The sequence below is a fragment of the Vidua macroura genome, chromosome 5, assembly GCF_024509145.1.
Source record: "Vidua macroura isolate BioBank_ID:100142 chromosome 5, ASM2450914v1, whole genome shotgun sequence".
Classification (NCBI taxonomy): Eukaryota; Metazoa; Chordata; class Aves; order Passeriformes; family Viduidae; genus Vidua; species Vidua macroura.
This window is the reverse complement of record NC_071575.1, coordinates 10,751,670-10,779,504: the sequence shown is the minus strand read 5'-3', so window position 1 is coordinate 10,779,504 and position 27,835 is coordinate 10,751,670. Positions and strand designations below refer to the sequence as shown.

Here is a 27,835-nt window from a genome sequence, read left to right as displayed (position 1 = left end):
CTCAGCTAAAGGATGGATGAAAGACTATAGGCTTTAGTCACTGTCACAATTTTACCAGAAGAATAAAGATGAAGAGCATGTTCTTAATTATATTAGTTTTATATTTGTTATACAGGGAAGTGTAAGAGAGAAGAACTAAAATGCAACCACCCAGAACTTGCATTTATTAATGAAACTGAACATGCCTTTCTGATCTTTGGCTAAGATGTTAAAAGTAAGAAAACAAAATTGAATCTAGTAGTCAGCATATGTGCCTGAGAATGCACTGCAGGCAGCAGTAGCTGTTGAGTGTTTCCTAGGCTGGCAGGTTGTCTTGTTTGTAAACTTAAATCTAGGCACTTCTGCCAAGCACAGAAGTCACAAATTTCTATTTGATTAACAACCCAGAGAAGTCCAATTTTAAGAGCAACAGACATATTTCAAAGGAATAAATACACATAATCACTCATAAATAAATACAATATTTCACTCAAACATGCCACAGTGGGTGTAGGGACACATCCCTACTCTGAACTGCAGAGATGGCAATGCTCACGTGGCTGGAACAACCAGCCCTGGCACAGCAGCAGCTCTGACCCAGCCAGGCCTCCAGAGGAAGGATGCTGGAGCATCCCAGTCTCCAGCTCTCTGATGTCACTCCCTGGGGCTGGTGACAGCAGCTGCTCTGGGAAAGTAGTGCCCTGGCTGCAGTGGAGTCACTGATGAAGAGGAATGTCACCTGCACAGCAGGCAAAAGGAACAGGAGGGGACAGGGCCTTCATGCAGAGCTAAGCACCACCAAGTCCTGTGCTGCAAGGGAGAGAAATCTGAAGAGGACTCTCAGGGGAGCAGTGGGTGGAGACTCCCACAGGAAGGAAGTGTCGAAACCTCTGGATCTCTGGCAGTCCTTTCCAGGCTGCCTGAACCTGCCACAGTGTTACTATATACTACACATCCAAAAGAGTTAAAAAGGCAACGTGGTCATTATATAGGTTTAGTAGTCATGGCTGTATCCTAAGATATGCACCAATTATTTTGATATGAAACACTTTTTCCTTCACTACTAGCCTTCTAGACTTGACAGTTTTTAAAGATATTTGTTCCCTGTTCAGTGTTTATTAAATAAAAATACCACTACTAAAGTACAAACTGAACTTACACACTGCATTGTCCATGGAGCAGCAACCATGATTAGATCCTAAATGTAGTCTGTGACACTCAGTCAATAACCACTGGTTGGTCATTTGCACCTGCCTGAAGCTTAGGCTTCTTTGCTTTTAAGTTAGGACCACAGCTGGGCCGTTTATGTTCCTGTGATTTCTTCACCACTGAATCTTGGACAGTCTTTGATCCAGTCTGGGAATTTTCTCTGCTTCCTTTTGAATTTGAAGATTGAGATGGTTTGACCTGTAAGATTTAAGAGTTCAATTAAAATTCTAACATTGTTTTCCTCCTTTTTCCATGTTTCCAAACAAGACAGAAGATATTTATGAGGTTGACTGCATTACTACAAAACATGTTTTGAGCAGATACCAAATTAAATTAAGCTCTAATGGAGAAGATATCTGTATGGCATATCAGACCAGATCTAAATACCTTGAAAAAGCTTTTGCTGTTTGTTATCCCTTCTATGGTGATGATGTGTCCCTCGTTTTTCAGCAGCCGGGCTTTTGGTCCTACCTTCAGGTAGGATATTGTAGCAAAGGCTGTGAAGCTGAAATCCTCCCTGCATGAATGAAATCACTGTTACAAGGGAAGGCTGGAGACAGACCAGAATATGCAGGGGGAAAAAAAATAGAATCAAGGTTAGAAAAGACCTCTAAGATTATCAAGTCCAACCATCAACCCAGCACTGCCACTAAACCATGTCCTCAGGTGCCATATCCTGGCACCTGAACACTGCTCACAAAACACGTGGATAAAAAAAACATGTCCCAGGAATGGTGACTCCACCACTCCCCTAGGCAGCCTGCCTAAATCTCAATAACTCTTTCCTTTCCATAAGGACAGGGACACATTAACCCTTCTGATGGATGTTCCAAATAGCATCTTCATTCTGCTTTATCTAATCAAGTAGACAGTCAGTGACTTAGACCTACTCTGATCAACACTTGACATAATTCAGTTTCTGGATCTTGACACACACAAAAACACTCAGATGCACACTTGTCAATCTCTTGAAACACATGGAGGAAAATGAGGAAAAAAAGATGTAATAAGTCATCTGCTCACCCTCTTAATAATGTTAAAAAAAGCTGTACAGAGATGCAAAGAAAAATTAAGTCAAAATAAAGGGATTAGATATATGTAGATATTCTTAAACTTATAAAATTATATGAGAAGACAAAACACACAGCACACAGGTTACAGAGGCAGCACTGTTGTTAGTTCCACTATGCTTTCTTAAAATTTCTGAGTACCACTTTTCACATTAGCCAGTCTTTCCCGACTTAGACATTGTGTGGGCAGCCCCATTTGCTTTCCTTATCCATGGAATGTGAATGAGATCTGTATGAACTGCAGACTTCTCCAAAATTATTCCTGCTGCAGATTTAAACATTCTACCTGAATACAGGAGACCCCAGCTTTTTAAAATTGCACGAGATGCAGCATTTCAACTGTTCCTCCAACTTTTGAAATGGAAATATAGCAATACTTGAAGGGTTTTTAAGACTACATTAAATGCATCTGAAATGAAAACAAGACTACAGAATGTATCCATTAATGTTATACAGAGGTAACAAGAGAGCAAGGAAAAATTACTACTGAATGTTAAAAAAACGAAACAAAGAAAACCAAATAATTATCTTACATACTTCAGATACTGCTGCAGCAGTAAATGGGCAATAATTCTCTCCAGCTCCTCTCGAGGGTGCTTGGGTGGAGTAACTTCAGGGACCCTGAATTTGGACACACCTTTCCCAGACCAGGCATCAATTAATTTCAGTGGGGTGAGTTTCTCACTCATGCTGTCAGCTTGCTCAAGAATCTTTATTAGATCCCTGCAGTATCCTGTTACATCCATCTTCTCACACACTGCAAGTAAAAGTCAAAGAACATTTAAATAGAAAGCTCTTTGTAGTTATATATATAGTTATGTGTAGTTATAAATACATATATTTGTGCTATACAATAGCAAGGCTTTTTTTGTTTTGCTTTTAAATTAACTTGGCAACAGTAGGCCACCAAAAACTGATATTCATAACAAAATCTGCACCTTGAAAACAGTCAGTAATACAAGAACAGGTCACAAAATTTGCTTACAGTTTTTCTACACCAGGTATTTCTTTAAATCAACTTTTCCCATGTTCTCTGTCCTTTACCTACCATTCTCTCTAGAGCAGTTATCACACATTCTGTTGCAGTTTGCAGAATCCCACACCTCATCAAAGTGGTGGGCTATGAGCACCCGGCGACACCTGAAGAGCAGAGAGCAGAGGGGGGCTATAGATCCCAGGAGGATATGTAACACCTGCCTTATACAGCATGAATATGGCAAAAAGGGTTCTAGGGACAGCTCAGATCTCAAAACAAGCACAAAAAATTACCAGAGGAAAAATCAGAGAACAAATACAACAGTATTCCCTATCAGCTATGCCAATACTGATGTAGGAACAGTTAGGCTGAAGCACAAGAGTATAATCTGCAGTTTCAAGAGAATGAAAAGGGGTAAGAATATGAATTCATTGCTACACTGAGGCCACAAAAGATTTTGCTTTTTTAGTTGTCCACAACACAGAGACAGATGTTTTCCATGAAGTATTCCAAGTATCACACTGAAGCAGATGAAGCAGCAAACACATGTAGATTCTTATGTGACCATTAAACACTGTAGCTTAGAGTCAAAACCACAGAACTCCAGTATTTCCTCTGACTGGGATTTGAAATGCAAAGAGTATTTGTTGACAGATATTTCACCTCAACATAACCACTTCCAGAATTGTATCCTGAGGCTGGCAAGCTTGTTCCTGTTTTTATGGGTGGTTTTGTTTGGTGATGGGTTCAGTTTGGTTTTGTTTCAGGTTTTTTCTTTTGTTTTCTTTTTTTTTTTCCAAACATCACCTAAAAACCCCAACAAAATTAGCCCATTTAAAAACTAAGCAACCAAGCCACCACAGTAACTTACTTGTTCATATTTTGGCAATAAGACACCATATCATACAGCTTCTCTTGGCCAACATTTTCCATTACCACCATTGAGCTTATTCTGAATATATCTCCAAATCCATAATACAAAATGCAGTCAGCTTTTTGGTCATCTCTACCTGCAATGCATTCAAATGATCAGATAATTACAATCTCAACCAATTGCCCCTCAAGTTCCTTGACACCACATAGATTCAAATCTGCCTTTAAAAAAGTAAGGAGGATAAACAAGATCAAAAAACCCAAAACACTGCAAAATGTTTTTGGGGGTGGAGTTTGGCCATAACAGGTATTTTGTGCTGCTAAACATTGATCAATCCTTAAAATTCCCTGCTCCAGACTTCCCATCCCACTTGTATATCTGAAATTCATACAGTAATTAAACATCATGTAGAGGCAATCTGAGCAAATCACACATCCCAGGTGCTATACAAAATAAAAAAACTAAAATTGTATATCACATCTGTATCATTTTATTCTGGTAAGACACAGATTTGATAGAAAATCAAGTATTTAAAAAATGCTGAGTGGAGGTCTAGATACCCAGTTATTATTTGTTACACTGCAGAAGAGGCCTGGTCATGAATGTCATGAATGCAGTTTATATTTAAAGCCTCTTTACAGAGGCAGTTTCATTACACCCTTTGAAAACAAACTGTCTCAAAGGCAAGAGACTTAGCACAAATGTCTGGAAAATTGAAGGACAATTTTACTGGTGTAATGGATGTAAATGGCAACATTGCAAAAGCCACTTCCTGCAATACCTGCACGTCCACTCTCTTGGTAGTAGTTTTCCATGGACTTGCTCATAGAGTGATGAATTACAAACCTCACATCAGGTTTATCAATTCCCATGCCAAAAGCAACAGTTGCCACTACAACCTGTGAGAAAGAAAAAGAATAAGAAATCATCAAGATACCAAACAACAATTTGTTTAAATAAAACATTAAGTCCATGTAAAGTATTTACTTAACCTGGATTTGATTTGTTGCCCATCCTTTGTGAACTTTGGTTTTATATTTAGCATCCATGTTTGCATGGTAAGTCCCTGCCTTGATTCCCAGTTTCTGCAGACTCACAGTAACTTGCTCAGAATCCTTCTGAGAAAAGCAGTAAACAATTCCTGCACAAAAGTGAAAGAGGCCTCATTGTAATGCCTTAAAAAGGCCAAACTATCCCCAATACTTAAAAACAATTGTGAAAGCTTTATTAGCATATGAAATAAATAATTAAAAAGCATTATACAGTCTTTGTGCCTATGTAGTCCATAGTATTGTTATTCATGAAGGAAAATTCAGTTATCAGCTTGGACCTGAAGGCTAAAGAGGAAATACGGGTGCCAATCCATAGAACCATGGAAGCATTCTATTAATGTTCAAGGAAGACAATGCTTATTAAAGCTTTTTAAAGGGGTGCTATGCCTTATGACATCTATAGCACCTCACCTGAGGTTAAATCTGTCTTTTACCATTAGTCAAGCTGGGCTAAGTCAGGGATTACACACGAAGCCATGTGATTTTTGATCGTCTTAGCACCATTTGTGCTCAGGGAGCTGCTCCTCACAGCCACAGTGCTCCAAGCAGAGACAGGGACAGACTGCTGCTCCAGAACCTGGGTTCTGCTACCTTGGCAAGATGTCTCTCTTCTTTACTTCCACTACAGAATTTATTGATTACACAAGTTCAACTTTTACAATTCTGATTTTATCTGCAATTCACCCCATAACACCCATTCTGGGTACTGAGTAACAGATGACTCTTCTGATCAAATATGAAAAAACATGTTAAAGATAACAAGTATCCTGACACATGGATAGTAAACAATGTGTGATTTAAGAACATAGAGATCACTTTTCTGAGCCTTGCTTTTACAATCTTAAACCCTCCTATTATTACCTACGTAAACATTGTTCTATAGACATTAACATTCCAGTTCAATACTTCAGAAGATACAAGTAAACAGTAAAGACATTTAAACATTAATGAATGAAGAGAGAAATTATTCACGGTATGGATCTTACTAAATTTCATTTATTCTAATGCTGGATGTTTAATGTATGCTGAAGGCAGAATTTCTCTACATGCTTCAGGATCATTTGAAAACATCCCAACATCCTTGCAATGCTAAAGCTTATGAAAGAATATGTGTCTTTTGTGACACTTTTTACCTGACAGTCCTTTGTATCTTCCATTAATGGTCTTAACTATGTCCTCAATGAAATCTTCATTATTTGAAGGCTTATGCCGAACCTCAAAAATGTATTAAGCACATGTCAGAGCTCAAGTGGGCAAACAGTCCGCCAAACATCCGTATTTTACTTTTTCCAGTATAATAAATACAACTATTCTGCCATTAAAAAAAAAATTACTATATTCTTCTTATGAACAGTCAGATTACAACTCAAAAGTCCATTGAAAAATAAACCCCAAAACAAACCTTCAAGTTTTCCCCACCAAGAACGATAAACAAACCTAGGGCCAAAGTGAAAATTCACAGAATTCACAACACAACAGAATAATTCATAACCTTTCTGCCATCATAGGACATATTTTCCAACAGGGTGAAGCAGTCTGAGCCTGCTGCCCGTCCCTCTCCCTGCAGGAGACAGCACAACAGCACAAACCAGGTAACAAGACCTACCTCATAGAAAAGGTTGGGCCGATTGAAGGAAGCAGTAAAGGTAATGCACTTCTGAACGTGCAGAATGTTCTGAGCATCCTTTAAAACGTGATTGGTAGCTGTTGCTGTCAATCCAATCAAGGGAGTATTGGGAAACTGTCTTTTCAGGATACCAAGAGACTTGTAGTCTAAGCAAGAAAACAAAAAGGGGAAAAAGATTTCTCATACCACAAATGCAAACTTAAAAAAGGCATTTATGTAGATAGTATTTAATGGGGTAATACAGCAATAAATGTTATTACTGCTAATCTACTACAGAACTAATTTATACATCCAAAGGAAGTAACAAGCAGGTTGCACTTAGCAAAAGAGATGTCATCTAATTGAATTTTAAAGACTCAATCACAGAATCATTTGGGTTGGAAGACACCTTAAAGACCATATTGTTCCAACCCCCTGCCACAGGCAGGGACACCTTCCACTAGCCCAGGTTGCTCAGAGCCCCATCCAACCTGGCCTTGAACACATTCCAGCGATGAGGCATCCATAACTTCTCTGGGCAGCCTGTGCCAGTGCCTCACCACCCTCACAGTTCTTCCTAATACCCAATCTAAACTCAGTTTGAAGCCATCCTCACTTGGCCTGTCACTCCAAGCTCTTGTAAAAAGTCCCTCCCCAGTTTTCTTTTAGGCTCCCTCCAGGTACGGAAAGGCTGCAATTATCAGTCACAATTCAGAAGGCAAAAATGTATGGAAGTAGAAATTCTTCAAAAGTTAGAAAAATATGTGTGGCATTGTATTAACCAACATTCAGGTTGTTTTGCAAACAGCATTCAGGTTATTTTTACAAACAGCTTTTGAGTAAACAGAGCTTTTCTAATAAACAAGCAATGTGGAATTTGGATACATAGAACACAGTGTAATAATAAAAAATTTTTAAAGGCTAAGTACTGCTGCCTTCAATCAGAAGTACAGCCAGAGGTATATATCCAAATTCCACACCGCCTGTTGAACTAGCCTAGCTCTTGGCTCAGGCACCACTTCTTAGCTAAACTGCTAAGAGTGACTTTACAGTTAATATTGCTTCAAATCAGGTTTTCTTTCAAAGACAAAGAAACAGCAACAAACAATATTCTACAATCTCCAAGACAGAAAAAAGAATGAAGTACACTTTCTTTCCCTATAAGTGAAGGGCATTTGTTTCCACTTGCTTTAGAGATGATTAAAATATATCTCATGAATTTACAAAATGCTCTACCTCCTTCATCAGAAGTACCAGGGAGTGGTGTACAGGATGAGACTTTCACGTAGCAGTAGATTAAAGGTAACTATTGTCCATATTAAAGATGCCAAGCAAAACCTTTGATTTTATAAAGCTCCAATTAAAATAAACAGAATAAATAATTTTTTAGAATACTGACAGCAAAATCTATGTTGAAATCATCATTTGCATGAACTTAGCTCCTGGATGATTTGTGAATTAAAGTCCTTGAGCTAACACAGGTATGTTTCACACATTAAGAATTCACTTAACACATGAAGGAAGCAGCTGGCCTTATTTCAGGCCCAGCTCATTATTCACTGGTGCCAGAACAGCCCAGCAAAGGGGATTTCTGAGGAGCATACCAGGCCTGAAGTCGTGGCCCCACTGACTGCAGCAATGCACCTCATCCACAGCGATGCGAGCCAGGCACCCGGCCTGATAAGCCTTCTCCAGCTTGGACATGAACATTTTGCTCTTTGCAATCTTCTCAGGGGTCACATAAATGAGCTTCAGTTGTGAATTCCTCTTCAGCATTTCCGTGTGGACCCACTTCACATGTTCCTGTTCAAAACAAAACGAGACAGCAGGGGGTAACAAACTGGGACAACACACTGAAGTTGCTTAGTGCTAAGGCTCTTAAGAGGTGATTAGCAATTCATAAGGTGTAATTAACAGAGACTGATAAAGTGTTCCACGGTATTGACCACTATGAGCCTTTGTAGAAGATCACGGTATAGAAAATGGTCGTTTTAATACTTAGAAAATCTGTGATGGAACTCTGAAGAAGTGAAGTGTTGAATATGTGTCTTTGCTTCATCGGATGGTATCAATATTTCCCCAATAAACCAAACCTCCCTGTGATACTACAAGTGTAAAATAATTCCTTGCACACAAGGTTTTTATTACTGAGTTTGCAGAGCATTCTGCATCAAACTAGGCTTCAAGTTTGGCACATTGCATCAAGCAGTGACTTATCAAATCCAGTGTCATGTGCAAGTTAATGATCACAGCCTCCTGCTAGTCAGGAAAATAACTGTAACAAAGCAATTGCCTAGTATGAGACTGGGAAATGAGTTGCTTCTTGGCCTCTGGATCAAACAGCCCACCACCCTATAGTAAGACATAAATAATTATATGTAAAAGCCTGCACTGCTCAACATGGTAGTAGAGGACAAAAATCACCTACTCCAAGTCTAGAAACTGAGTAAAAATATACAACACACATCAGCCAAAGGCACTTCACACTCTCTAAACAGCCCCAAGAAATCCATTTGTTCCACAGAAGGTGTTGGCTCCCATGTGTTGTTGTCACTAAAACATGAACACAAGATACTTAATTACCTTACCCATATCACAGCACCCTCCTGGCCAGAGACTGTTGCTAGAAGAGCATTAGCTGATAAATCTGTCTCATCCATTCAACATTCACAGGTAAGAAGACACCAGCAAATACACCATGAGACACATGAACTTAAACACACCTTGCTGCTTGAGGCATTTAATAAAGCTGCAGAGATACCAAGCTGTTCCAAAACCATAAGCTGATCTTCCATGAGAGATATCAAAGGACATATCACCAGTGTGAAACCTGTAACAATCAATCATTGTGCAGTTCAGATGTCACAAATATCTCCTCTAATTCTTTTTTACTGATCCATCAGTCCTGCTCTGAAGAAACTGCCAAATGTAAGCTTAAGATTCATACACAGCAGAGGATTCCCCTCCTGGATAGCTGCTAAGTGAGTGCCAGATCACACAGGGATAATTCTTATTAAATATCCACAACATACACCTCCTTTTAAGGTCTAGACCACAAACACAATTTAGCTCCAACAGATAGAGTATAAAAATATACAAAACAAGCTGGATATCTGTGTCATGAGGTGCTGATTTGCCACAGAACTAAGCAGTGACAGGGAGTGGTAAATTTGGCCTTTTAAAATAAGTAAACTTCCAGTGCAATTGGATCAGTTATTAAAAAGAAACCAACCAAACAAAAACTACACCAAATTATGTTCATTCTCCAAATAACTATAAAAGAGAGAAAATAAATCTAATTCTTTTTATTATGTCCTTTTTTTCCCCTTACATACCATCAGAACAGACAGCTGGTAACTGGTAACAAAGGCTCTTCCCACCACCTGTAGGCATGACAAGAAATATATCCTTCCCTGCCATTGCAGCATTTACTGTTTCAAGTTGCAGTGATCTAAACTTCTGGAGTTTAAATTTGCTCTGCAGTGCAGTTTTTATCTTCTCATACCATGGAAAATCTGTTAAGTGAAAAAACCATCTCAACAAACACATTTCATAAGCAAATTAAAATATAAGAAGGAGGAGTAATTTACATATTCAATAACTAAATCTAGCAGTGACACAATTTTAGATCTGGGAAAGTGTTTAAAGATTCATAATGGCACAGAAAAAACTCCACACAACCTGAGTCTGGATACACCATATTCTAGGGTGGAACTTTGAAACTCAATTTGTAAACCAGATTCACCTCCAGACCAAAGCAAATGGATGTGAACTAATGTGAAAAACTGAAAACAGATGAACTTCAGAGTGCTAATGATCATGTTAACTCATTAGTCCAAAATAACTAGAAATTAGAATCCCCCCTTGAAAATAAATAAAACCAGACACTGAGCCCTACAATAGTTACTCAAATGCTTCCTTCATACAAATGCAGCAATTACAAATAGTATAAAGAAGGAGGGATACAATTTTTTCCATATATTCCATCAATAAGAAGCATTTATTAAAAAATAAAGAGGGGGAAAAGTTGTTTAATCTTCCCCAAAAATCAACACCCCAGCATGCTTATAATAGTTTTTTTCTTTTCAATAAAGACCTAAAGGCTGCATTTTTAAAAGATGTAAAAACTGTAAAAACTTAAATTATACTTCCTGATGCTTCTTTTTGGTACTATTAAAATTAAAATTCAGAAAAACAGTGGGAGGTCCAGGTTACACCACATGCAATGCAAGAATTAATTGTGGGACTTAAGGTGACATTGCAAAGAAATTTACAAAGAGCACAGTTAAAATCCAACGCTCTCTGAAAAAAAGAAAAGCCTCCCACTGGCCTCCATGAGCTTTATACTGGGAAAAAATTTAGCTGCTGCTCTTGTTTAATACATACACAGCATCTGATTGCAAAGACATTAATTTTCAAATCACAGGAGGTGAGAATTAGGCACAGAACTACACAAACCAAATGATTTGTTCAATAGAATAATTTGCAATTATAAAGTATCAGTATTCTTACATACGCATAATACTCCTCAAATACAGATAAATATGGATTCAACTACAACATTAATTTCATTTTTTAAAAAGCCAAAAAATGCATGTATGTATATATGATAGATATAGGCATTTACAAATTGAAAATTAAATTAAAAAGAAGAAAAAAAAATCATAATATCTGAGTCAAATTTGGAAAGGTATAACATGGCCAAGAAGCAGCAGCTATTCAGGACCTCACCTAATGTCTAACTTGAAACACAGCAGCCCTCCCACCACCACAAGGAACTTGCCACTTGCACTAATTCTACAATAATAATGTATTCTAGGTTATTTTTTGTCAGTCAGCATCTCTCTAATTTGCATAAATTTGTAAGACAGTGAGGCTACATGACCCATCACAAACACTACCAATGTCCTCACTCAAGCAAGAAGAAACATAAAACCAGCAAAAACCAACTCTAAGTGCAAAATTGCAAAATTGTCATTATCAAATCCTGAGAAAATCCAAAGCAATTTGTTTTAGAATACAAACAAGGAGAAGTATTGCACTATAAGCATTTAGTATACAAGTATTGCAATAAAAATTTACTCTGGGATTCTAAGAGCAAATCAGATCAAATAGGAACTTTGCAACAAGCAAAGAATTAAAGTAGTTATAACAGACCATTCTGGCAGAACAGATAATTCTGCCCAGAACAACTCAAGATTAGTGTTTAGGAATGTCCAGTGAGACAAGTATAAACATTACCCCATTACCCTGGTATGTCAGCCAGCTGACTAAAATTAAATAGGACAATATCAGTTGGGAAACTCTGCAGTTTCCCCTACTGAATTAATTCACCCTTCTATTAAAATATTAGGCTTTGACTCTGCAAACCTTTTTTGTTCCATTCCTCAGCTGAGGTTTCAGTATCTTTACTTCCACCTGCCTCCAAGTCTCCTGAGGACTGTTTTATCAGATTCTTTACTCTCATCTTCTTTTGAAGGAGTTCCTGCTGCTTATCCACAAGCTCTTGTATCTGCATCTCCACTGCTTGCAGCTCATTCTCAATGGACACCAGCACCTCCTCTAGCACTGCAGGGAGAAGCAAGGAGAAGGCACAATAGAGACCACAGCCATGTGCTGATGCCAGTTTTAATTGTATTAATTGTACTCCAGCCAATGATCAAGTTGTTCACAGAAAACGTTTGTTTACATGTGAGAAGCAACATTAACATCAGCAAGTTAAACTCCTCTGGAGTTGAAAACAAGGCCATTAGCAACAAGCTGTGTTTCATGCACCAAGATCTCCCTCCTCCACAGAACAAGAGGATCTGCTGAACAACAGGGTTTGGATATAGAGGGAAAATGCTTTTACAAACACAAGCCATCCTTCAGATGTGGAAGAAGTAAAGCAAATGCTCCGCAAAAGCTCAGGTTACACAAGTGGCTCTTTGGCAGGAATTTGCCTCTTTCCATCCCAATATGCATGTGTGTGAATTGCAGATTGTGTTCTAGAATCCAGCCCCTGGAGTTTAAAAGAATAATTAACACATACACCTGCATGCCAAGCATGGATTCCAGAGCCAGGTAAGAAAAACATCAGAAGGAATTACTTCCTCCCCCACACCCAGAAAACCCAAGAGATTCTGGCCCATCCAGAGCAGATATGGTAATATGGTTAAGGAAACAAAAATGTGTGATATGGAAAAAATATCTTCATCTCAAATAGCACAAGATGGTGACAGCTGTCTTCCTAAATGCCTACTGCTACTCAGCAGAAAAGAGTTAAGAGTGTCTTAAAATATGAAGCACATTTTTAAAATATTGAAAACCAAGGAATTTCCTTGACAAACTCGATTTCATCATACAATAGCTTGGGTTGGAAGGGACATTAAAGCTCATCTCATTCCAACTCCCCTGCCACTGGACCAGGTTGCTCAGAGCCCCATCCAACCATGCCTTGAACACTTCCAGGGATGGGGCATTTTGGTTTAACTTTACCTCAGAAATAAAAAGCTATCCAGTAAAAGAATTTTTTTCTTCAAATCTTAAGTATAATAGCACAGACCCCACAAAATATTTTATGTATGCATTAAATTCGTGTAAATAACAATCAGTAACATCAGGTGATTGTCTTGTTAGCTAAGAGACAGCAAAATGAACATATGGAATATTAATTATGGATTACCTGCAACGGCTGTCATCTTTGGAGATTAAAGAACGTTATCTTTAGGAGATCTTATTTAACCAAGCAACTGTCACTAAAAATAAAATGAAAAAAGTACATTTTAAAATATATTTTATAAGTAAATTTTCTCAACTTAGAACAAATTTGCTGCAGGACATTCTTCATTACCAGAGCTGTTAATGTAACAGTTTAAGTACTGGTTAATTTAATTCACTCACACAAAGAAGCCTCACTAGATGACAACTGCTTTTTCCCTTCTGCAAAACGGATAAACACAAACTCACAACCAATTCCCAAGGCCACAGCTCACCAGGCTTCTAAATGAATCCAGGTGAATTTTAACCAAGTCATACATTTCCTGCAAGAGGAATGCTCTAACGTAGACCAGTCACTCACCAAGTGCCTATTACCATTTTTGATCTCTTCAAAGATTATTTTACAGAAAAGTCTGAACACATTATACTGTGCCCCTCAGAAAGGCAGCCACCATAACACCTAGAGGATCTGTTAGGAGGAAGTATAAACATGCTTTGGTTTAGAGAAGGGGATTGATTTTGAACAGATCATCAGTGAAATGAACATAGAATTGAATGTATTGGCTCAGTATTTGAACAACAGTCTTTACCACATTGTACCTTAACAATACCAAACTCAAGAAATTGGCATTTTCTGTTATTGCATCCTGAACTATTTATTACATAGATGGAAGCAAAGTCCAATGGAAGGTGAAAGGGAACAAATTCAGCAGATCCTGACTACCAGCTGATTCCACCATAACAAAGATCTTCCCCGCTCCTATAAATGCAGAAAGAAATACATACTAAAAATGATGTGTGAATAAAACACTTCCGCATCACCCAGGGCCAGACCCAAACGCCTCTTAAACACCTCCAGGGGTGGCGACTCCACCACCTCCCTGGGCAATCTACGCCAATGTGGGAACATTCACCCGCGTACAGCGTGAACAGAATACAACTATATATAGCGAACATATCCAGTGCAATATTCCCAGCACTCCTCGCCCACACGCCAGCTGCGGGCACGGCGCTTGCCGGGCCGGAAGCCCCTGCTGGGTAGGGCTGCGGGACGGGACAGGACAGGACAGGACAGGACAGCCGGACGGACGGGCAGGCAGGGAAGGCCCCGCTCGGCGGGTGCAGGACGGGGCGGGACGGATGGAGAAAGGGACAGAGGCCGCCAGCGCCAGCAGGACCAGCGCCTCGCTGCCGTGTCCTCCCGTGCGGCGGGCTCAGCCGTGGCTCGGGCCGATAGCTCCCGCAACTGCCCCAAGGGCTAGTGCCGGCCGCGCTCCCGCATCCCTTATCCTTTATCTTTTATCCTTTATCCCTTATCTTTTATCCTTTATCCCTTATCCCTCACCCCTCACGGCTCCCGCTCCCACCTGCGCCGCGCGCGCCGGCCCCGCCCCTTCCGCCGCCGCCCTCAGCCACTGGCGCGCGGGGCCCGGCGCGAGCGCCGCCCCTCCGGCCAATCGGCGCCGGCCGCGGGCCGTGGGCGGGGCAGCGCGACCGCGCGGCCGTACAAGGCGGCTGCTGATTGGCGGCCGGCGCGGCCAATGGGCGGGCGGCTCTCATGCGGCGGGGTGCGTGTTTCCGGAAGACGTGGCCGCCGCCGGTCCCGGTCCCGCTCCCGCCCGTCCCGCTGCCGCCGCCGGTGCCGCCGTCACCATGATCTCCCTGTCCGACACGCAGAGTAAGCGCTGCCGCCGCTCCCGCCGGAGAAGCGCGGAGGGGCCTCCCGCTGCGGGGCTGGGGGCGTCGGGGGCCGGGGGGTCCCAGGGTGGCCGGGCTCGCCAGGCCCGCAGCCTTTGTCCGCGGCGGGGCCTCCCGGGAGCGGCCGGGCAGGGTCCGGCTGGGCCGCTGGAGACCGGCTGGAGCCTGCGGCGGGGTGGGAGCGGACAGGGACGGGGGAGCTCTTACGGCCGTGTGCCTGCGATGGAAGGCGCGGCGGCGGCCCCGGTGCGGCGGTAGCGGCGGGTGGCGGGGAGCGCGGCAAGGGAAATGGGCTGGAGAGCGGCAGGGCAGCGCTCGGCGGGACCCTCGCCCTTGGGAGAGCTCCGCCACCAGCGCGGCCGGCGTTTGATCGGGGCTGCGAGTGCTCGGTGTGCTGTGCTGCGGTGTGGCCTGGGTCGGAAGGGACCTTAAAGATTATTTCACTGCAGCCCCTGCCATGGGCAGGGACCCCTTGCGCTGTCCCGGGCTGCTCAGAGGCCGTCCAGCTGGCCTGGGACACTTCCAGCCATGGGGCAGCCACAGCTTCTCTGGACTACCTGTTCCAGTGCCTGGCTAGCCTTACAGGAAAAAAACTTCCTGTTACCTAATCTAGCCCCTGTGTGGGTTTGTACCCATGGCACTTTGGGCACTGGGAATGAATGAATGAAAGCTGAGCGGTAAACAAAGTAACACTTAGCTCGCCTCTTGACGTGTACCTCCCTGTGGACGTCAGTGGTCTGGAACCATTTAATTATCTCAGTAGTAAATAGCTTTACTGTGCAACTCTTGCTGCTACCGCACCAAACGTCTGCAGCTGACGCTGAGCGGGCTTCAAGGTGAGGCCGAGACGTTGAAGTGGAAAATTGTAAAAATATTTGTGTGTGGCCATAGTTTTGTTTCCACTGAAGTGCTTGGAAACAGAAATCAAAGAAAAGAAAGTAAAGAAGTTCCTAAGTGTATCCTTAGCCGGGAGCGCCGGTGGTGCCCTGGGCGCTCCGGGAAGCGCGGCCGGCAGGTCGGGGCCATCCTGCCCCTCTGCTCGGCCCCGCTGGGGGCACAGCTGGAGGGCTCTGTGCAGTCCTGGGCTCCCCAGAGCAGCAGGGACAGGGGCTGCTGGAGAGGGGCACGGAAATGGTGAGGGCTCTGGAGCGTCTCTGTAATGAGGAGGGACTGCGGGAGCTGGGCCTGTTTATTCCGGAGAAGACTGAGGGGGGATCCCATTAATGCATATAAATATCTCAAATGGGTGCCAAGAGGACGGTGCCAGACTTATCAGTGGTGCCCAGCGACTGAACAAGGAGCAGTGGCCATGAAGCGAAGCACAAGGAGTTCAATCTCAGCATGAGGAAGCGCTTCCTTACACTGAAGGTGGCAGAGCTGCCCTGGGAGGCTGCGGAGTCTCCGTCTCTGGAGCCGTCCCAAACCCACCTGGACACATCCCTTTGTCACCTGCAACAGGTGACCCTGCCTTGGCAGGGGGGTTGGACTGGGTGATCTCCAGCCCTAACAAGTGTGATTCCATGATAACAGCTTAATCTGTAGGGTAAAGGACAATGATAGGCCTTTGATTTAAATGACCATTTCATGTATGATGCATTTCTGGTATGATTGCCACAGAAGGAAATGAGTCTGCCTGATAAGCACCACAGCATCAGTTATGAAGGAGGGTGTGAAAAATCTAGGGAAAAAAAAGTTAAAATAACTTTGATAGCAGGATACTGGAAATGGAGGTATTGGAGAGCCAATTAAGGCCAAGAATGAAGACAGGCAGCAGAGTTTAGCAGTATTCAGGGTCAATGATTTCTTGAGTTACTCAGATATTGTGCTGTTACTGGGATGAGTACTAATCCTTGGGGTTAACTTTTAGGTTTCTGATTGATTAAACCCTTGTGGGCTTTGCTTTTGCCCTTAACTTTCTGTCTGAAGTATTTGTTGGGCAAAAAAATAAAAATCTCTTCAGAAAGAGACTCAGTTTTTATTTTGCTTGATGCCTCATGTGGGACCTTCAGCTATTTCCAGTGCTAAGACTGTTGGTTTTAACTGTCAGAGACAGGAGTACTAAATAAAATACTCTGACATTTAGGGGGTTTAAGTGTGGGGTTTTTTTCAGTTTTTCTGAAATTCTGAAGATAGTTCATCAGATATTTTAAAATTCACTGCTGTCTGGAAAAATACAGAGTTAGCCATAGAGACACTCGTAGAGTAGTGTGATAAATACCTGGAGAGAACCACTGTTGTTGTTTGGAAAGCTAATTCTGCATCTGTAGTCTAGAACATAATTTTAAGTGGTGCATTGAATGCTGTTATAAACCACCAGTAATTGCAAAAGAATTCACTTAGCTTTTCCCAAATTAAATTTTCAATACTAAAAAATACTCCTAGCAAAATAATAGTTACGCATTGAATATAAACTGTATTCATTTTTGTCTTCTAAAAGCCTATAGCACACAATTCCATTTTATTTTGCACTATATTATGCACAATAAAAGACTGGGGATATGCATTGTCTGCCCTAATCTTTCACAAGCAATCTATCTTAATTTTTAATTTTAAAATCTACTAAGCTGTTTTGACTCAATGCTGCAGTAGTCTTGCACAGCTTATGGAATTTCTGGAGAAACATTGATGAAGATTTGTTCCCTTGTCTCAGGAAATCATAATAATCCAGAATAAATACAACCTGGCTAGTGTATATTTCCAGCCATTGACATGTTGTATTTGGCTAATGTGGGAAAGCTCTTCTGGTACAGGAGAAAACATTTTAAAATAGTTTGCTCCCGCTATAAATATTCATAGTTTGTTGTTGAAATGATTTTATACAAAATGCCAGCACTTTTTCTTTTCCTTCCTCTAAGAAGTGTAGTTAAATATATTTACAAATTCTGATACAAATCAAGGCAGTAAGACCCTCTGCTGAGATATCAGCACTAGAGGATAATAGTCCTGGACCATTCCTCTTCTTCCAGCAGTTATTTTGGGATAACGAGAATAATGTTCCTTTCTCTTTTTTCCTTTTCCCTCCGCTAAGCAGAGAACATGGGTGACTTCTGCAGTGAATCAGAACCCATTGTGGCAGAAGTGATGACAAACAGGTTTGGGGTGATTAGAGAGATGTCAGAGTGGGGATTGCAGCAGCTCTTGGGAGTTGGCCTCTGCCTCCTCGCCAGATCCATACCTTGAGCTGTGTCTGGGAGGGGCGAATACTCACTTCCCATGGCTGCATATTTATCTTGCTGGCAGCTGGTAATTCCTCTGGAGTCCTGCCTCCAAGTGGTTTCCTTCCAGAATGCAGATTGTTTCTGCTCTTCTGAAGTAAAGAGTACTGGAGAAAAGGGCACTTGGAATTGTTACATTGCCTTCAGTCAGCAGATCCATTGAAAATACAATTTGCAATTCCATTTTTCATTGTAAACAAGTACGGAGAGTGCCTGTAGTAAATTGATTGGATTGAGTGGCTTAGTGCTTTTAATTGTGGGGTGTTAAAATGCTCACAGTAAAAGTCTAAAGTGGCAGGCTATATTCTAGAACTACAGCTCTAACAGCATGTGCTCTGCTGCCTTGCTGAAAGCCAAGCCCCTAGAGAAGCTTGGGGAGTGGAATGTTGCTGTAACAAATCTCTGAGCTGTGTTGAAATTTATTTCCAATAACTACTTGGAAGTCCTGAAACAGGCATAATTATCCTTCTTTACTCCCAAGCTCATCAAGCAACAGCAAAGGACCAACTACATCAACAAAGTGCAATTAAAATACATTGAGGTAGATCTGGCCAAGAGTAGCAGTGAGGGCTGTGATTGTGGATGTGTTTTTTTGTTTGTTTCAGGATAGGCTACACAAAACTACTTGGAACTTCAAAATACACATATATACAGGCATAGTGTTAGGCTGAGTTTTGCTAAGCTGTTTTTGTTTTGCAATTTAGAAAGCTGTAGGTTTCTATGTCTGGTCACAGTGAAAACAATAATAAATGTGTGTGTTTACAACCCTGTTGCGGCTGCTCCTGGTTTTTCCTCTTCCATTCAGTCTGTGTGAGAAGGAAGGAAGGAAGGCTTTAGAGATTTAAAATTAAAAGCAGGATGTATTTCTAATAGCAATCTTCAAGATACTTCAGAGGCTATAGTCAAATGGTAGTTTTAATCCTAGCTTGACATTTCTAGTCCATTTTCTCATAAAAACCTTTCATCCTACTCTTGGCTTCCCAGTATTTCTTGAGCATCCTTTGCAGAACTCAAGGTTTATAGAACTGTTTAGACTGGGAAAAAACCTTTAAGAGCACTGAGTCCAGCTGTTAACCCAGCACTGGCCAGTCCATAATATAAGCAAATATATTAAGTACAAAAGGTATTTTTAAAAAATCTGCAAATTAAGATCATAAAATGAAAAATTTCATATAATGAAACTGCTGTGCAATACTAGCAGTCTAGAGATATTGTATTTATGTGTAATGTAGATCTACCATTTAATTAATAAAAATTAAATATTAAGTATGAAAATTATACTTGATCATTAATCCCTCAGTATTTTATATCTGCTAGTTTTGTGAAAACTGGCAATAGCTGTCAGCACATGTGTAACTTGGAAAAATCCTGCAGGATTCATCCAAGTTGTGTTCCCTCTGGAAACTGAGGGGAGTGGAACTGCTTTGCAAATCATGGGCGATGGAACATGAGGTCTCAGGAGGATGGAGAGGACCAGGGTACTTACATTACTATGGGAAAGATAATGGGATAAGATCTGCAAATCCCAGAGTATTCTGAATTAAAAGAGAAGATCACAATGATCCACAAGGATCCACAAGGATCATTGAGTCCAGCCCTTCAGTGAATTATCCATATGGGAATCAAACCCACAACCTTGGTGTTATTTGTACCATGTTCTGACCAGCTGATCTAATCTGGAAAACAAAGTTTAATTATCTCTTTATAAACAATCCTTTTCTCCATACTAGCAATTAATCAAAAGGGATGTATGTCTTTGCTGTATGTATATATACTTGATTGCTTTTGGTTGCATTCAATTTCAGCGTCTTTCAGTTCCAAACATGGACTTTGTTATAAACAGCTTCCAAAGGTCTGTCTTTTGAAGTAATTGGGGTCTACACGATTTATGATATTTGTATACTCAGGAAAGTTCCTAAATTTAAAATGTCTTTAGATTGGATGTTCTCTTTTTTTCCCCAGTTTTTATTTGTGACTTTTTCTTGGTACTATGTTTTGTTACATGCCTAAATTTGTGTCTTTTTCAGAGATTGGAATGGGACTAACAGGCTTTGGAGTGTTTTTCCTCTTCTTTGGAATGATACTCTTCTTTGACAAAGCTCTTTTGGCTATTGGAAATGTAAGTGTCTTTTCTGCAGTGCTTAGAATCAAGTATGTGATCTACTAAAGATAAACTAAAAATAGAACAGCATGTTATCAGTTTGAAGCTGCATGACAAAAATTACTGTGGTGATTTGGTATAAAGGAGGAGTTGTGCTCAGTGATAGGAGTGAATCATTTTTTCTGCTTGAGGTTAGAACAGCTCACACTGATGTGATTATCACCTCGGGTCAGGCCTGTGGGATGTTGGCAGACAAGAAGCAGCTTGTTCCACAGTTGTGTTGCTGCAAATGTGATTTTTTGTGATCCTCTAAGATCACTGTCAATTTAAGTATCTATTTGGATAAGAATCATTAAGTACATGCTGGCATATGTAGTTTTGCAGTGCTGTAGGAGGAAAGAAAGAAATATGAATTGCTGACACTTCTGGCTTTAGAAGAGCCAGACCTCTTTCATGAAAGAGAGATTCAGTATCTTCAGCTTTTACCAAATCAAAGTTGTCGCTCAAGCAGCACAGAAAATAAATCCTAGTTCTGGTACACAAAATTTCCAAATATCAAATGACAGGGTGTTTTCTGCATGTGATAGTCTCTGTGCCTCTGCTGCTCTCAGCTTTGCCAGCCAGCCAAAGCACAGCCTGGTTGGTAGAGGTTCACCCCCTCTTTTGCTGATGCCCAAAAGTCTGCAGCCAAACAGATCTGTTTCATTCTCAATCACTGAGACTCCCTAAATGGAAATATAACATTGTGTATCTGAAATTGGGTGCATTAGTTGAAGCATTGTTGTGAACCATCAAATCAAGCATGCAGTGGAAGAGTGAAAAATGAAATAATGCTTATTTTTTCTTTTCCTAATGTAAGGTGGAAATATGAGATCCTGTTTAGGGAAAATGAAAACATAGGTAGGAAGAGACAATGACAGGCTATGTGGTAACCAAAGATAATGCAAGAAAAGGTACTGTATCCTTGTAGAGAGTTGTTTTTATTTTAAAAAAAAGTTATATCAGAAAGGGCAGGAGGTTCTAAGAAAGTGATTTATTAAATACCATACAAAACTTAAACTTGAGTAAAACAATCTTGAGTAAAACCTGAGATACTATTGCTTTCTGAACAAAAATGTTGCTGAAATAATTCTGAGTCCTGTTTGCTGCACCAGAAATAGTTCTGACTAGTTGTGACTGGTGTGATAGTGTTCAGTCTATACTGGAACAAATAAATAAACAATTAGAAGGCTCTGCACAGTAAAAAACAACTGTTCAGCTTTTTCCTTCTCTGGCTTTGCACTATGAGTAGATCAGTAGAAGCTGCTGAAGATGTCAGTGGCACAGAACAAAGGTGCTGTTATATGTGCTGTTAGTTTTTAGGAACCTTTGCTGTCAGTAGTACTATGCTTCAGCACCACTTGTAGAAAAGAAGTGACAGGGCAGATACAACTGTTCTCAGCAGATCTTTTGTCTTGAGTGTGTTTGGCAGAGACCACAAAGGATAGACTCTCTACTTTCAGGCAGCTGAGAGCTACAAGTGCTTTAAGATGGACCTTACAAAAGAAAATCAGTAGTAAATTCATTCTCACCAACTGTGCTTTGGTATTAAAAGAAGTGGTGCAAGAAAAGCAGTGTAATTTTATAAAATATATATATATATATATATATATATATATAAATGTGTTTACATCCTGTACTTGGGAGCATAATTAGTTGTTTTCTCTCTTCGGTTTGTTTTTGTCTTTTCTAGGTTTTATTTGTGGCCGGCTTGTCTTTTGTTATCGGTTTAGAAAGAACATTTAGATTCTTCTTTCAAAAACACAAAATGAAAGCAACGGGCTTCTTCCTGGGTGGTGTGCTCATAGTTCTCATTGGTTGGCCTTTAATAGGAATGATCCTGGAGATTTATGGGTTCTTCCTATTGTTCAGGTAAGTCTTCTCTGAAAACAACTTTGTGTTAGTTTATCTAGGAATAAATGTATTCGTGTAGTGTTTCTGTGTTAGAGTTGACAAAGCAGCATCCTTTAAATGGACAGATTTTGGACAGATTTTATATGAAATTGTTTATTTACAAGTTGGTAAGTATTTTTCAAGACTCAAATCTGCTAATGTTTGTGAGGCACTTACCAAAGTGACTTTGATAATGTTGATGTCTAACCAAAGAATTGTAAAGCTTCAAAATGGGTGGGAGCCCAAATTGTTAGCAGTATGAAGTTTAAATATCTCCTCATGGAAAAGGGATACTTGGTACTTTTTTCAGTAGGGGCTTTGTCCTTTTCTTTAACAAATGGGGCAAAATATTTAGTTACGACCATCCTAGGTTTGTAACCTTATCACTTCATCACTATGGCAGCCCAGGGAAAGGATGTTTTCTGTCATATTTCATTACAATTGTGCCTTGGAGTCAGAACTGCTTGTTTGGGTTAGCAGTATCTTGACTGAGTTAAGGAAAAATGGAAATTCTATTTTTTTTTAACAGCAATCTTGAGACATGTTCTAACTTTCACAATTTAAGTTCTTCATAAATGCAACTGTAATAGTGAAAGAATTTGACTTGTTATAACCTGCATAGATATCTATATTTTTATCTTTATTTCCATGGTTGAAGTTCTATGCTTCCCTACAGAACAAAGCAAAAAATATGCAAAAAAAGTAGAAAGGGAGGCTTCTGGTTGTTCTTGGACTTCTTTCCAGATGCAGATTGTTTCACTAATAGTTATTGATTGAGTTTCAGACCCTGAAGTGAATGGCTGAATAACACTGTTCCTGTTAATCAAAGTGAAACCATTGTTCTCATGGAGTTCTTTTTGTACTCAGTAAAATTGTGTGTTAATCTGGTATTTAATTCAGATAAAACGTTTATTTTTGAAAACAAATCTGAACTTGGCTCCTACTGGAGACAGTGAAATTTCAGAAAATTCATTTAGTGTGGTTAATGTATTTGTTATTGTTCTGCTCTGTGTTACTCAGAATTCTGTCACTGCAAGTGCTGTGATAATCACAGTATTTCACTGAATACATTTGTCACTTCTTGTATGTACTGCTTGGTTTAATCAGCCAGTACAAAGCAAGTAGAATGTGTTTCCAGAACACCCTCCTTTTAAAAGATCTCAAAAGAGTCATAAGTTAGTCTGTCTAGGCAGGTATGGCTATGGATTATCTAGTGGTGCTTGCAAGGTGAAACAATGTTGAGAGGTTTATAGAAGATCAATAGTTATCCCCAGGACTATCCTTTGGCCTGAAGGGAATCAACAAGGGATGGATAATTCCACGTGTGAATGTTTAGCTGATTTGTTTTCATTTAAAGCATCTGGAGACCAGTGGTTTGGACTGAATGATCTTAAATGTCTTTTCCAGCCTTGATGATTCCATGATTCTGTGACCATCTTTTCCAGAGCTCTTTAGTTGATAGAATCTAAATCCCTTGCTACAAGGCTGGCTAGTGACTACTTCAAGCAAAGCTTTTTGTTTTGCTTCAGTCTTGTTCAGTTCAGCCATCCTCCTTTTTGTCAGCAACTTGCTCCCTTCTGAAGTTACAAATGAAGTCTTTCATCAAGCACCATTTTACACTGTTCCTCAGGGTCCTGCTGCTTGGTTGCATAGCAGAAAACTGCCCTGGCTATTATGGGACAGCTGTTGTCATCTAAGGTGCTTTTGGAGCCTTGTTCACATGACAGCCTTGCAGAGTTATGGCTGACAATATTATCCCTACTGTTCCTTATTCTTGGACACAGCAGTTGTTTTAATCTGTTACAAGTGGTTTGTGTGCCCTGCCTCACAATTTACTGGGCCACTGAAATGATCTGGCCTTAAAAGAAACAAAAAAGACCTCAAAACTCCCCTTACTGGTACGGATATTACCCAGCAAATAGTTCTTAGCAGGGTGGTGAAGAGGATGGTGACTTGTGAAACTTCACTATTTCACTGTGGCTGAGGCCTCATTGCACATTAATCCTTATTCCACGCAGGGAATGCTCAACACAAGATTGCTGGGAATGCCACCAGCCACCTGCAAACAGCTGAGACACTGACACAGAAAATTTGGTTTTCTGCTGCAGAGGTTAGGTGGAGAGTGCAGGGGCTACACCATAGCATCTGTGCCAGGCAACATCCCCAGGGTCATGAGTCAAACCACTGACTTAAATTTGGGGAATAAATGAATACACAACTCTGTCATGCTTCATTTTCTTTAGTTAACGTAAAGAGTATCATACATGGTTTTAATTACTCAGAACTAACTTCACTCGTTTCTACATTGGGTCTTGAATGTATTTTCTATAATATAAAGAAAAATTATCTCAAAATATGTATGCTAATTTTGAGAAATCAGTTTTCTTGACTAAGATAGTCTCACTTGAGTTATTTTTTGACGAGTTGACTGAGAGTTGCCAGCTATGAAGAAAATTAAATCCATTAAAAAATACACCATTTCTTTCCTGTTTTTCTCTTTACTCTGATGAATGTGTATTTATATATTTGGTAAACAAGTGTGCTGCTAACAAGTTACAAGGTTTTATGTAATTTTGGTTTAAAAATTTTTAAAATTAGTTTTTTTTCGTGTTACAGCAATATGAGAAAAGCTTAATTACAAAAACTAATACAATCTTCTGATGTTTTACCTAAAGGGGGTTCTTTCCTGTGGTGGTTGGCTTTATTAGAAGAGTTCCAGTTCTTGGATATCTCTTGAATTTACCTGGTATAAGCTCGGTAAGTTTGGTACTTCATGCAACAACTGAAGCATGTTCTGGTTTTCATTCCACTGATATAGCACTTGTAGAAATGCATCAAAAATAAAGCAGATATAACTTTGGAGCAATGACTTCAAATGCATTCCTGTACAGTTCTTGCACCATGCACATCCCATTCATTCCCAGGGAGAGACTTCTAGATGTAAAAGGAAAAAAAGCGTTGGCACTTTGGCAGAAGCTGCTCCTGCTCATGGGTGGTGAAGTGGGAAGAGCCCTGCATTGTGACAGGGAATGCTGGGGTTCTTCCTGCTTCAGTGTTGGCCCTGGGTGACCACACAGGTGAATCCTGCCCTGGGCCTCTCCCGTGGTGCAGTATTTGGGTGACCTTAGGAAAAGTGGCCTGTAAAAGCAAACAGTGGAGTTCAATGTTACATTGCAGCTCATAACGTGAACCTAGTAACTCTCAGCATGCATGGTCATACATCAGATATATTTATTAAGGTCCACTGCACCACGCTACGTCTTTTTATTATTATGATTTGTATTTTTTCAAACAGAGTTTTCAATTTTTTTAACCAAATGGCTGGGGATTTGAAGACAAATAACAGAAAGATGCTAATCTAGGGTGTTTGTCAACTACATTTACTGTGCTAATTTTTGTATGTATTTTAACACAAGCATACTAGTTTTGAAAGCAACAGTTTCGATAGCTACTACTGAAAATTAATAGTGGGAATAACTTAGATGCATACAGGCTGATTTTTAAAAATGAGTGTTCCAGATCATCTGTTCCTATCTCACAATTAGGCCAAGTTGTGGCTCATAATTCATGATCAATTGAATGTTTCATTTGTCAATTGATCCTAATCATATTTAATTTTATCATAACGGGGTTAAATCTTATTTTTAAAAGATAATTGTTAATGTTTTATTCAAAGCCTACGTAGGCTCAGAAGAGAATCCACAGTAATGGTCAGTTGAAATATCTTCCTTGGTCTACTAATGCATGTGTGGCTGAGACTGTATTGTTTTGTTTATACCATTAAGCTGGCAGTGTTATCTGCATTCTTCTATTTCCTTTCTCATTCTGTTGCATCTTCCTGTTGCACTGTTAATGTCTATATGAGAAAAACATGTTATGCAGAAACACAATTGCAATTATAAGAATTTCGGTTTTCACAAACCTAAACCATGAGACCTCGGTGAGTACTACTTGACTCTCATTTCCAGTCACATACTAACTGTGCAATTAGCAAGCAGTATTTGAGAGCAGCTTCACTCTACATAAATGTCATCAACCTAAAACCTTTTTGTCTCCTTTTCCACAGCTTGTAGATAAAGTTGGAGAAAGCAACAACATGGTATAATGACGAGAGGGTGGAAGACTGACCTAAACTTTTACTGTATTATTTATAAAATCCCTTTGAAGAATACTCAGCACAAAGATTAAGTTGTGTACAAAGGAAAAAGCTTGTTACATTCTTTACATAACAGTTTTAATTTAAAATGTATAGTCAACAACATACATTAGAAAAGAAGTTCAGCAAGTATGCTTCTAGGAAAGTAACTCCAGAGTTCGGGAAGTAAACTGAAGAGAGGAAAGTCATGGAATAAACCATTTTACAACCGTTCAAGACTATTTTTGTTGGTTTTGGAAAACATGCTAGAGGCAACAAACCCTTGTGGGAATTAACGGTGCCTGTTTTTTACCTCCTTATTTTGAAGGTGCAGTAGAGCAAACAGGCCTACCTTTTTAAGGGTGACCCAAATTTACCCAACCCTCTGCTTGCTATCCTCAGAGTGCAAAAAATCAAACAGGAAACTTCTTGTGTAACAAGAGATGCATCTTTGCATGAAGGTTAAGATGACTATTCATCTATAAGTGTATTATGACAATAAAAAGGAAACCCTACACAGTTCTGTTGTAAACATTTTTGTAAATATGTGGCTGAAATACAGCATTGTTATCTTAATGTTTCAAAGCCAAATGTTAGTTGATTGTATTTGCCTTCCGTTTCAGAATATGCAAAAGGTCAATCTTTAATAACTTTGGTCTTAAATGTTGGTTCTGAACATGCAGAGCTCAGTGGGGAGCTCTGGAAGCTGACTTGCAGTCCTCCCAGGTTGTTCTCCTTGAGCCATGTTCCATGTGCATCCTGATGAGAATGTAGCCTCTTGTCACTAACGTGGAAACTCTGTGAAATACGCTCAGTTCACAAAAAACTGCATTAGGGTGAGGTGCTGATGTGAACCCTGTGACATGTAACTTACCAGAATTTGGCGCTTTGTTTTTAAACAGTTTGAAACTAAGCTTTCTTTGTTTACTCTGGAACTACGAATTTACTTTTATTTTTTACGGTAATAAAATGGAAACTTAAAGTTCTGTGTACGTGAGTCTCTGGGGAGAAAACTGGTGAGTGTCTGGGGCTGAGTAAAGGTCAAGTGCCAATCTCCATGTGTTTGTAACTTGTTACTGGGTTATCTGGTTATCTTCAGACAGCTCCTAGTTACAGCAGCAGCTTTGTTGTTACTGAGGATTCTTGGCTAACCTGGAATAAATGTCCCCTCCTGATGCACGGGTCACATTTCTGCTTCTGTTGGAATGTTAAACGTTGTGCACTTTCAATAGTCTTAGTTACAGTGTCCTCACCTAACAAAGCGTGGTTGTTTAGTGAATTGTGTTTGT

General features: G+C 40.1%; 2 protein-coding genes across 4 annotated transcripts; one reads left to right on the top strand and one right to left on the bottom strand.

Annotated features, from left to right (window-relative positions):
• Window positions 1-141: 141 nt before the first annotated feature.
• RECQL (RecQ like helicase) lies at window positions 142-14,852 on the bottom strand. 2 transcript variants are annotated; one of them, XM_053977845.1, is made up of 15 exons: window positions 14,833-14,852; window positions 13,431-13,503; window positions 12,137-12,334; window positions 10,102-10,281; window positions 9,490-9,596; window positions 8,371-8,569; window positions 6,767-6,933; window positions 6,294-6,375; window positions 5,101-5,249; window positions 4,890-5,007; window positions 4,106-4,244; window positions 3,307-3,398; window positions 2,796-3,015; window positions 1,576-1,705; window positions 142-1,386 (listed from the first exon to the last, which is right to left on the bottom strand). In XM_053977845.1, exons 2-15 carry the CDS (start codon window positions 13,444-13,446, stop codon window positions 1,198-1,200), a joined length of 1,986 nt encoding a protein of 661 aa, XP_053833820.1. In that variant the 5' UTR covers window positions 13,447-13,503; window positions 14,833-14,852; the 3' UTR covers window positions 142-1,197. The 2 variants fall into 2 exon arrangements, with proteins under 2 accessions (XP_053833820.1, XP_053833821.1); XM_053977846.1 differs by lacking the exon at window positions 14,833-14,852 and adding an exon at window positions 14,811-14,830.
• Window positions 14,853-15,034: 182 nt separating this feature from the next.
• On the top strand, window positions 15,035-27,528 carry GOLT1B (golgi transport 1B). Of its 2 annotated transcripts, none has more exons than XM_053978565.1 (5): window positions 15,035-15,143; window positions 20,406-20,497; window positions 22,212-22,390; window positions 25,087-25,168; window positions 26,478-27,528. In XM_053978565.1, the coding sequence occupies exons 1-5, from the start codon at window positions 15,119-15,121 to the stop codon at window positions 26,514-26,516; spliced, it is 417 nt and encodes a 138-aa protein (XP_053834540.1). In that variant the 5' UTR covers window positions 15,035-15,118; the 3' UTR covers window positions 26,517-27,528. The 2 variants fall into 2 exon arrangements, with proteins under 2 accessions (XP_053834540.1, XP_053834539.1); XM_053978564.1 differs by lacking the exon at window positions 26,478-27,528 and adding an exon at window positions 26,103-26,471 and having other exon boundaries at window positions 25,087-25,177.
• The last annotated feature ends 307 nt before the right edge of the window (window positions 27,529-27,835 follow it).